Source organism: Typopeltis vanoorti, chromosome 2, assembly GCF_054136105.1.
Source record: "Typopeltis vanoorti isolate ZY-2024b chromosome 2, IOZ_Tvanoo_1.0, whole genome shotgun sequence".
Classification (NCBI taxonomy): Eukaryota; Metazoa; Arthropoda; class Arachnida; order Uropygi; family Thelyphonidae; genus Typopeltis; species Typopeltis vanoorti.
In genome coordinates this window covers 172,302,928-172,315,303 of record NC_143550.1, presented here as the reverse complement: position 1 = coordinate 172,315,303, position 12,376 = coordinate 172,302,928, and the positions used below count along the sequence as shown (strand labels likewise).

Here is a 12,376-nt window from a genome sequence, read left to right as displayed (position 1 = left end):
GATGATGTTTGTGGCTCTATTTTTGAGCATTATGCTGAGCTTCTGGGAAATATGGTGAGTTGATTTGAAATGAAGGTAGCATCCAGTGTGTGTGGTTAGTTTGATATATCTATCTGCTAGTTTCTTGATTAGGGTATCCAAATATGGTAGTTGATTATCTTTTTCCAGTTCCAAAGTGAATAGTATTTTTTGATGAAAATAATTAATTTTGGTTAAAAAGTCCAAAACAGCTGTTTTTCTGTCCCTCCAAATCATGAAGACATCGTCTACATACCTCCACTACACTAAAGGTAGACCAAATATAATCTAAACAATTCTACTTCTTTCCCTTCCAAGTAATCACCCCCCCCCCCTTCAAATCAATATTCTTATAGTTGAATTTTTAATAATGATTACATGCCATACAGAATATATAAGACATATAGGACAGAGGTCATAGATGAAATCCTGGCATGCAGCCGGGGGTTTTTAGAGCTGGAAGTTAAGTTGTGTTGAGAAAATAACTGGTGATACTGGATTTAATTTTAGTAGGCTACTGTTTTTATGAGTGTTTGCTTGTTTGTTCCTTGCAATGTTAGTAGAAAACAAAAGCTGTTTTACTTGGATTATATCATTATCATCAAATTGCTGATATGTAACTTCATGGGGAGTGTACAGGATGTTATGATGTTATAACAGTCTGTTAACACACACAGATCTACATTTATAAAATACACACTTAATCCCTCACTAGGAGTGATCAACCAGTTCGGGGGGGCACAAATAAATAAAAACTAACTTCTGATTGACAATTTTTCTCCAAACACATCTTGATTGTTAGCAGCAATGGTAAGTTGTATACCACGAATGAACAAGAGGACACAATTTGGAGTGAATAATATATTCACGTAAACACAAGAAAGATATTTAATTAACCAAACATTTCGATCTGGAAATAGCAGACCATCTTCAGTGGCACTACAAGAACAGTTTTAAAAAAAATAGAAGGTGGAATACTAACAATAGATTATTTAAAAATAGAACAAGCCGCGTGATGTTATATCACTAAGTATTAAAGGAAATATTTTTAAGCAGAGACATGATTGAAATAAAGATATTAATTAATAATATTAAATAACATAAAATTAATATTAATAAATGAGTTATCCTGATTAGACTTTCCCAGATTTTTGATATAGATATACAGTCATTCTGATTCAGGTTAGGATGATAGAGTAAGGCCTCTACACTTTCTTTGAATAAACATTCAAATTTATAAGGATCTAGATAAGAGGTGAGTTTTTGACCAAAGGATGTTGTGGTTAGTTTCAATCCCGTGCTGAGCCAATCCAGATTTTTCAGGTTTGTTGTGATGAATGGAGGATTGATGTTCTTGGATTCTTATTTCAAGAGAACATCCAGTTTGTAAAAAATAGGAGATCACAGTCGCAGGGAATTTCATAAACTCCAGGAAGAGATATAGTTCAGCGTTTGTCTTTAGGAGAAGGAAAAGTTGTATAATAATATAATAATAACTGCAGTGTATTATTTTAGTTTTCTTCCAACGAATTCTATGGTGGGTATCTAAGTCATGGTCTGCAAGCCCAGAGCGGCTCTACTGGTGAAACCGGATGTAGTCTTTGTGTTCTGAAATCCTGATATTTGCTGTCCTGCCTGTTTGGCCAAAGTAGGACAATTTGCAGCTGCAAGGGACCTGGTATACACCAGGTAGGTCTAGGGGAAAGTGGTTGGTCTTTGGTAGAGTGGATAAGGGATGCCAACTTTTTATATGGTCTGTAACAAGAAGTAAGGTCTATTTTTTGTTGGCATCCGCTCTACCAAAGACCAACCACTTCCCCTAGACCTACCTGGTGTATACCAGGTCCCTTGCAGCTGCAAACTGTCCTACTCTGGCCAAACAGGCAAGACAGCAAATATCAGGATTTCAGAACACAAAGACTACATCCGGTTTCGCCAGTACAGCCGCTCTGGGCTGGCAGACCATGCCTTAGATACCCACCATAGAATTCGTTGGAAGAAAACTAAAATAATACACCACAGCAAGTTTAAGTACGAAAGATTATTCAAGGAATCTTCAGCAATTTGGGTGCATGAAACTACCCCCAATTTGGGAGACTTACATTATGAGAACTTCAGCCCAATGGCCAAGACAACCAAATTAGCCTGCCAGAGGGCACCATTAGGACTTTAGGAACAATATTAGTTTCTTGCTTTCTTCCTCATTTGCTTCTGTTAGTGCCTGCGTGCACATACCATATCTTTATATTCCTGAAGATGGCAACGTGACATTGCCGAAATATAGAAGTTATTCATTAAAGTTGCCTTTAATTAATATACTTTATATGCGTTGTTAATTCCGTAAGCTAATTACCAGTTAGGTATGACCAACATATAAGCCTTGCTACTAGAATTACGATCATCCACGGAGATGCCATCGCATGAAAGGCCCAACAATACGGCAAAATGAGGTTGAAGATATCGAGACAACTAAATTGTCTGACGTTCCTAAAACGCTACCAGGATAACAAGGTAATCCCTAATTGTGTTAAATTGAAGAACCCTTTTACTTCACAGAAAGCTCTGCGTATTTACAATCGCACTAGCTTCGCCCTATTAAGAGAACAAATTACTGCGACGCGTGTTCTCCTTGCCAATGAAAACAAAACCTTACGGGCGCTAGAGGAAGAGCTTTCAGATATGCTCGGCCATGATCTTTGGACGATTCTTTATGATGTCTCATGCGCTTTGGCAAGAAAAGAATTCAAAAAAAATACGTAGTCGGCACTTGAAAAAATATGAAAACCTGATAAAGAACCAGCTCTCAGATTAGAACTCTCACACAGACTCCTTAAGAAAGTCACTTCTTGGCCTGTGGAAGTCACTAACAAACTAAAACCTTATAACTCTACCCCCCCCCCCCCCCCGCCCAATTATATGGACTCCCAAAAATACATAAACAAAATGTGCCATTACATCCCATAGTGGATGGCATTGATTCCCCCACATAAATTAGCCAAACATTTAGCCAAAACGCTCACACACTATACTGGCAACACACCATTACACATAAAAAACTCAGCCCACTTTAAAGCCAGTATAGAAACCTCTCACTCCAACACACTGACATAATGGTCAGTTTTGATGTCTCCTCCCTATTCACTAATGTCCCACTCAAAGAGCTCATCCAAGCCAAGTTTCCTCCCGATATCTCAGCCCTATTTCAGTTCACAATGAACTCAGGCTATTTCGTTTGGCAAGGAAAATTCTACAAACAGATAGAGGGGACATCCATGGGTTCACCACTCCCCCCCCCCCCCAACCTTGGCCAATTTCTTTATGAAGACCTTTGAAGAGAAAGCCTTAAACTCCCCTCCCACAAAAACCAACTATTTGGCTTCGTTATTTGGATGATGTGTTTGCTATTTGGCCACATGGCTCAGACACACTCCACTCCTTCCTAACACACTTAAACAAACCAAAACTCCAGAGTCCAGTTCATCTTAGAAAAAGAGGAAAGCAACACCTCCCCTTCCTAGACACTTAATCACTCGCCAGCTTGATGGATCATTAGTTTTCTCTGTTTACAGAAAACCCACCCATACTGGCAGATACATTCACCAGCAATCACACCCCCCCTCAACAATATGGGGTTATAAAAACACTATATAACAAGGGCAAAATTAATCTGCTCATATGACAAGGCCCTAACCAGTGAATTAAACCACATCCTCAACACTTTTTTAGCCAATGGCTATAACCCCCAAAAAATACTAAAACTAGTAAACCAGAACCCCCCTCCACAATAAAGATTACACCAAATCTATCACCATCCCCTACATCCAAGGCACCTCTGAGAAAATAACCAATATCCTCAAAAAATATGACCTTACTTCTTGTTACAGACCATATAAAAAGTTGGTATCCCTTATCCACTCTACCAAAGACCAACCACTTCCCCTAGACCTACCTGGTGTATACCGGGTCCCTTGCAGCTGCAAATTGTCCTACTTTGGCCAAACAGGCAGGACAGCAAATATCAGGATTTCAGAACACAAAGACTACATCCAGTTTCGCCAGTACAGCCACTCTGGGCTGGCAAAACCATGCCTTAGATACCCACCATAGAATTCGTTGGAAGAAAACTAAAATAATACACCACAGCAAGTTTAAGTACGAAAGATTATTCAAGGAATCTTCAGCAGCTCTAAAAAACGTTCCAAACCTCAACAAATTTGGGTGCATGAAACTACCCCCAATTTGGGAGACTTACATTATGAGAACTTCAGCCCAAGAGCCAAGACAACCAAATTAGCCCACCAGAGGGTATCATTAGGACTTTAGGAACAATATTAGTTTCTTACTTTCTTCCTCATTTGCTTTTGTTAGCGTCCGCGTGCACATACCATATCTTTATGTTCCTGAAGATGGCAGCGTGACATTGCCGAAATATAGAAGTTATTCATTAAAGTTGCCTTTAATTAATATACTTTATATGCGTTGTTAATTCCGTAAGCTAATTACCAGTTATGTATGACAAACATATAAGCCTTGCTACCTAGAATTACATAATTGTAAATAAGTGGTTAAATCTTTGCATATTAAAAGTAAATAAATAAAAAACAAGAAACTCAACCTTTGCTCTTGTTCCCTTTGAGAGATACACTGTTAGAACATGAACAACAGCAGAAGCAACATCTTGCATACCCAGATCATCAGGCTATTAAGAAAGTCGAATATAAATATAGAGATAATATACATAGCAAGCCTAACATAACTATTCAATGTCCTAATTCAAAAAATTTAATTTCCATGCATAATGTAAAATTTGTGTAATTTCTTTATCTATTTGATAAAAAATATAATTATTTTCTCATCTGAGTGAACAATAATAAAGTTTAAAATCAAAAACGAAACAGAAACATATGGTTTGCAGATTCAGATTACATATATTCTAATTAATCATTTGTAAGTTTTACTGCACACAACCACAGGCTACTGATTCATATTCCATGGAGTACATATACATTTACACAGCTGCCAATGCAAATACATACAATACTATATATTAAAAATGCCAAGAAATATCCAAGTCTAAACAAACAAAGTTTGAATGAGAAGTTTCTGTTCCTCAATGAATGTGTATTTCTATTTCTTAATTGCTTTAGTATACAATAATGCAAAACATGTATCCTTTTGGAGTGTATGCTTTGCATTCCCATAGCCGCTATAGCACAATTGGAAGAATAGCAGAATTGCACCCTTCAATTGGAAAAGACCTGGGTTCGATTCTCGTCTTGACAAGGGGAATCCATATATGGGCTTTTTCAGTTGAAAGTGAGTTAACCGATTTCATATGGTGGTAGCAGGGATTTTTTTCTCCTGGAAACTCAGTTTTTCATCCAGCATACAGACAAATTGGCCTTCAGAACACATGCAATTTACAGACAAAAAATACTGCTATTGGTGGTGATGATGATGAGCATTGATGGTAGTAGTGTCATAGTGGAGAATTAAGTAGTGGGGGAGAGGATGAGATGTGTTTAGCGAAGTAGAGTGGAGTAGTGTGCCCTCTCGCAATGAGTCCTTGAACTCCATGGAGGTGTCATGTAATAATAGTAATAGTAGTAGTAATAATAATAATAATGCATGGCATTATACATTATGGGAAGCGTTACTTTTAACCAAGTGAAAAAATCTTTCTACAACTAGCTCTAATCCACAGTATTTTAATAATAAGGAGTCATTACAACTCTTCTCTATTTGTTTGGAATATAGACGACTTCTGCATCACTTCACAATATTGGTATCTCTTCTGGGTCTGGCTTCTACTGATGAGACCTCAATGAGGGTTGAAACCAGTCTGGGTGTTGGCCCTCCCCATAATGCAAAATTATGCATGATGCATAATTCTGCAAAGCACTATACAAATAATGCATAATGTATTATATTTTTGCATTATACTTTTGGGATGTGTGCAAACTGCACATCACAAAAGGAAGTGTGGTTTGCATTATGGGATACTAAAGCAATTAATGTGAAGTCATTAGCCTCTCTATATATTATTATTACATGACACCTCCAAGGAGTCCGAAGACTCATCAAGGAAGGGCACCTACTCTACAACTCTCTGTTTCCCCCAGTCAAATCCACCAACTACAAACTGCATCATTTACACCAATGTCATCTACTGCCCACCACCATCACTAGTATTTTCACAGACAATCACACACATCCATGCCCATGGTAGGATTTGAACTCACAGTCTTTTGGCTGGAGAACACATATGCTAACCACTCGGCCAACCAGGCCTGCTGGTTAGAAAGCAGAATTAACAAAGCTGGTATGGTAGTAAGTAAAATGAATAAATTTATATGGAATAAGAGAGAACTTAGTAAAAACACTAAACCAGCTACATACACAAGTGTTCAAACCAAATTTAACTTATGGATCTGAGAGCTGGGTTAGAAATAAAATACTCAAGCAAACACTGGAGACCACATATTATTATTATTACCCAAGACCCCATGGAGTCAAAGACTCATCTAGGAATGTCCTTTTATCAAATACACAGCTCATCATATCATGCTTTAAACACACTCATATTCTCTGCAGACACCACACTCTCAGGCAAGGCATTCCAATCATTCACAACTCTGCATGAAAAAAAACTTGCTTCTCACACCCTCCTTGTACAGCTTCCAGGAATGACCTCTGGTTCTCCCCTGATCTCCCACTATTTTCTGTAGAACCTCTCCAGCATTGATCCTATAACAACCCCTTAATATAAGCTGCTTATTCATGAAGACTTTACACACAAACTTTGCTTGCACTTGGATAAAGGAATAATTTAAAACCAAGTGAAAATTGTCTAAAAAATGCTATATAATTTTGTTACTATTGTTTTCAAGATAAAAATACTTCTAGTACCTATGGCAAATAATGTGCCATTACTGAACAACATTTTCTTAGCCTACTTTACGTACAGGATTATCAGCATGCTCGTTCAAATTATGCAGCACTACTATTATCTATTATCTACTTTGTAACAAGAATCATTTCACACTGTGTCTTTCAATCAACAACAACAACCATGGGTTAAACACCCGTAGGTGTGTGATGCCATCTTTATATGATTCTTCCATTGCATTCTATTTTGTGCAAGATGACTCAGTTTGTGTACAGAGTTTCTGTACCATTTGATGTCATTTTTAGAAAAGGCTTAATATATACTTGAGGAATATATTTGTATTTTAACAAAAAGAGAACTTCCTACATAAACGAGTAAACAGCAATATGTAAGCAGGTAGTTGCTGTTATCAGTAGTTAACACAGTTTACTAATGATACTAATTTCTGAGGTGGTTACTATATAATTTTCATACATTTCATAAAATACTGTACTAATATTATGCAGAGTATTATGTTACTTTGTGTAATGAAAGCAGTATAAAAGATTTAACTGGAAACTATACAGCTGGTGCATAACTTGCTTGCGTTAAACTGTGTTTCTGCTTGCTACCCAACTGGATCAAGAAACTTGGGTTGGCACAGTGCAACAATCCATTTGCATATTAAATAAAAGTTAAGATCTGAATAACAATTTGGAAGAAACAATACAGAGGAGAAACTCAGTGAACATACAACTCATGTTCACTAAGCTTTGTTTCTATGTTTGCAAATCATTTCACATTGTGTCTTTCAAATTTAGCATTTTTAGAAAAGGCTTAATATGAGATTGAGGAAGATGTCAAGCACAGATGGAAATGAGTAAAAGAAAAATAAGTAGCATGGAAATTTTGCAGATTGAACATTACTATAGAAATTAAAATAAAGTTATGGCTTACTCTCCACAGGATGCTAAATGTATTATTTAGTCAAGTGGGATATAAGCCTTCATTCATGGAAGTTTGTTTCATGGTTTTTCAGATTACTAAATAACACTTTAGCCAAAATATATACTGAAAAAACCTCTTTTCATGAATGCTTGTTTCCAACAATTATGACATATGATCTTCAGTGGATAAAGAAACTCGGGTGAAGGAATGTATCAGAAGCAGGTACTAAAGTTGTTGCATAACTGAATATGTCTAATAGAAAAGCTTAGGGGTTGATGATTATTCATGACTTATTTTTAACGGTATTAACAACACCAAACAAACTATTTTATCAAAAGATGTTTTTTATTAACTGCTCATATTTTGCTAAAATTTCAAATCAGCATCATCAGAGCACAACACAGCTTGTATAAGTGACTGAGTAAGTGAAACAATACAATTATAATGGACAAAAGATCTAAAGTCCTATTGTGGTACCCTCTAATGTTGTAAAAAAAAAAATAAAGGAAAATTAAATTAAATTAAAAAAATAAATACAGTTATGTGGGAATTGCTCTTAAGACAACAGTTTCCCAAACTTTTGGCAAATTAATGCAACTATAATTTGTTCAGGTTAGGAGAATTCTTCATAGCAACAGCTGACCCAAAAAATAATCTTTCGGAACTGTAATGACTTCTAAACAGCACATTTGTTTCTTCCATCTAATCCTGTGTGAAGGGGTATCCAAAGCATGGTCTGCCAGTATAAACTTGCCCAACAGTTAGCCAAGTCACTTACCCCCCTTACTGGCAACTCCTACTTTTGTAAAAAAAAATTCAGTCCATTTCAAATTACTAGTTAAAAATCATATCCTTAAAAATTCAGACATAATGGTTAGTTTTGATGTCACCTCTTTATTTACCAATATATCACTTATAGACACTCTTGATTTGATCAAGTCTAAATTTCTCCTTGATATCTCTGAATTATTCAAATTTATTACATATGCAGGTTACTTTACGTTGGGAGGAAAAATCTACAAACAGATTAATGGTAATGCTATGGGTTCCACCTCCTTTAGCAAACTTTTACATAGAACACTTTGAAAACAAAGTACTTATCACAGCTACATACAAACCTCTAGTGTGGTTTGCTATTTGACCCCATGGAAAAGACACTTTGGATGCATTTGTCACGTACCTAAACAGTCAACATTCCAAAATCCACTTCACAGTGGAAAAAGAATCTAATAACTGTTTACTATTTCTTGACACCTTAGTCACCCACCTTTCAGATGGATCACTATCTTTTTCCATTTATAGAAAACCAATACACACAGGAAGATATCTATATAAACAATCGCATCATCATCCAATCAAACAGTATGGCATTTTAAAAACACACACAGAGCCAGAGCCATTTGTTCTAATGATACAGCTCTGTCCACAGAACTCAAATATCTGCACCATACTTTCTTGGCCAATGGCTACAATTCCTACAAAATAGATAAAATACTACATAGCCCCATTATCCCTTCCTTCCCTAAGACAGAGTAAAACAATATCACTATTTCCATTCCCTATGTCAGAGGTGCATCAGAAAAGATAGCCAAAGTTCTGATGAAATATGACCTTCACACCACATTCAAACCTCATATTAAATTAGCAACTCTGATCTGCTCACCTAAGGATAAACTTCACCCTCTAGTATGCCCTGGAGTGTATGAAGTTTCCTGTGACTTGGCCTACAATGGGCAAACAGTTAGATTGGTGAACATCTGCCTGGAAAAACATAAAAAATACATTCACTACTATTATTATAGCAAGTCAAAACTGGCAGACCATGCTTTGGACACTCCTTCACACAGGATTAGATGGAAGATAAAGGAATGTACTATTTCGAAGTTGTCACAGATCTGAAAGATTATTTTTTTTGAGTCAGCAATGGATATGAAGAATTCTCCTAATCTGAACAAATATGGTTGCATTAATTTGCCAAAAATTTAGGAGACTTATCTTAAGAGCAACTCCCACATAGCTGCATTTTTTTTTTTTTAATTTTTTTACAACATTATAGGGTGACAAAATAGGACTTTAGATCCATTACAATTGTATTGTTTCACTTACTCACTGCCACGTATACAAGCTGTGTTGTGCTCTGATGATGCTGATTTGAAATTCAGCAAAATATAAGCAGTTAATAAAACATCTTTTGACAAAATAGTTTATTTGGTGTTGTTAATACCGTTAAAAACAAGTCATGAATAACTGAATATGAATTCAGCAACAGGGACTGATGAGATAACAGCACAACTACTAAAAGAATGTTTAGCTTAACTGGCTGGATAATGTGAGTCTCAGCACAGGGAAGATTCCACATGAGTGAAAAGATGTATGATAATTCTATTGCATAAGTGTGGTGCAAAGATTAATGTGTCTAATTACACAGGCCTACAAAATTCCAGTCATGAAAAGTTGCCTGGAAACTATTAACTGTTTCTAATTTATTTTTGACCGCTGATTTCAAATATCTCTTCCATTTTTCTCTATCACATAAGGATTTTTCACAAAATGGATCTCAATACTACAGTAACATAAAATGCATTAAAATTTAAAATTTTAAAATGCATTAAATTAAGTAAAATAACAGTATTTAAAATTTTCCATAAACATTTTTGGAATGAAGTATTGGAAAAAAAATTTTAATTAAAGTAATTAAAGATTAATCTTTAGTACATACTTTATATTTCGTTGTGGTGTTGTTTTCTTTTTCCTTCAAAGCTTCTTTCTGAACTTTTTCTGTGAACTTCTTTTCCTGGGTCATCTGTGTGCAACATCCAGCAATAGTATGCCATCATGTCGACATTCCACCTGCCCTGATACCTTCTTTTCATCTCCTTGATATCTTGGTGGAATCGCTTTCCATTGATAGTTCCCAGATTCTCAGGAAAGTAGTCTAAATGAGAGTTGAGAAAGTGCACTTTTAAGCTCAGAAGCATCCCAAATCCTTGAATTTCTGTAGCATGTCTTCCACAATCATTTTATAGTTGGGGTCCTTGTGATTTCCTAAAAATTTGGTCACCACTTCTTTCAAAGCCTTTCCATGCCTTCTTTTTCAACAGTTGCCATTTTTTCTTCAAACAGTTTATCCTTCATAAGTTTTCCTGATGTCCAGACCAATAAAAATACCTTCTTTCAATTTTTCTATAGATAATCCCAGAAATTTTGCACAGATGTATTTAAAACACTCTCCTTCTTTCAACAAAGCCTTGACAAATTGCTTCATCAATCTCAGCTTTATGTGAAACAGGGGGCAAAAGGATTTTTTCCCGAGCAACCAAAGTTTCGTGTAACACATTTTTACTTCCAGGTTCTAATGCGACTCTTTCTGGCCATTCCTTCTTGATCCAATGTTGCTCTCAATCTCTGCTGTCCCACTCACACAAAAAACACAAGTATTTGGTGTATCCTCTTTGTTGTCCCAAAATCATAGATGACTTTAAGATCACCGCAAGCTGGATCATTGTACTTAAGTTTGATGAGAATGAAGACTAAAAACATTAAAAAAAAACTGCAAACACATTAAATTAAATCTTCACACTAACTTAGAAAATATGTCACCTTTCAGAAATATGATAGCCTTAGTAGTCAACGACTAAAGTTCAACTAAAGAATCACACAAGAAAATGTGTCTGTGGCAACAGGAAAGTCATCTGTTATCTCAGCAAACCAGATTCATCTGTCATCTTAGCAAAGCAGCCACCTGCTCTTTTATCTGCATTACTCCCTCCCTCTCCTATCTTAAGAATGAGCAGTTTCGTGGAACTTTCTTTATTTACCATAAAAAGGCACTTCAAAAAAAGCACTTATACAACTAATTAGCTGTAAATAAAGGAGAATGAAAATAAATACCAGTGTGCTGAATTTAAGTCCAAATACTGCTAATAAAAACAATAAAATTAGAAATTGGGTAAAATTGGTGGGTGAAAGAATTTTTTTACTATTTTTTCTGAACTCAGCACCTAAAAATCTATAAGAATCAATTATTACTTCTCAGACAACTTTTCCATCGTAGGCCTGGAGTGATGGTGAATATTTTGGAAAAGGTGGTAATAAACTGAATAAGAGCGATGGTTTGACATTCTATAATTTGCAATGAACAGCATGTGTTTATTAAGTGAAGATCAGGTTTCAATAACTTGCTCACATTTCAAATAATGTCACTGATAAGTTACACAGGAAGAATGGATATACCATGATACTTTTGGACTTTGCTAAAACTTTTGATAGGATAGAAGGTTGTGTCAACTTTGGAAGATATAGGAAAGGATTACAAATTACTAGTTTGGATAATAGGATAGTGGACTGACAGATATCAAGAAGTGGTATATACACTTCTGTATATATATATATATATATGTGGTACGTATATATACATGTATATACATGAATATGGAGGATAATTGCAATGCTAAAAAGAAAATTGACCTGTAAGAATATATCAGTAGATACCAGTAGACAGAATTTTGTCATGTGATGGAGGGTATGAAGTAGACAAAAGGG

The 12,376-nt window shown here is 35.7% G+C and overlaps 1 protein-coding gene across 1 annotated transcript in view; it reads right to left on the bottom strand.

Moving 5' to 3' along the window:
- Positions 1-12,376, bottom strand: part of LOC150109672 (neurobeachin-like protein 1) — a 1,254,229-nt gene that overhangs the window by 1,007,872 nt on the left and 233,981 nt on the right. The window contains exon 11 of the mRNA XM_090413954.1: positions 4,634-4,717. Within this exon, the coding sequence (XP_090270080.1) occupies positions 4,634-4,717 (84 nt within the window). The remainder of the gene's footprint in view (positions 1-4,633; positions 4,718-12,376) is intronic.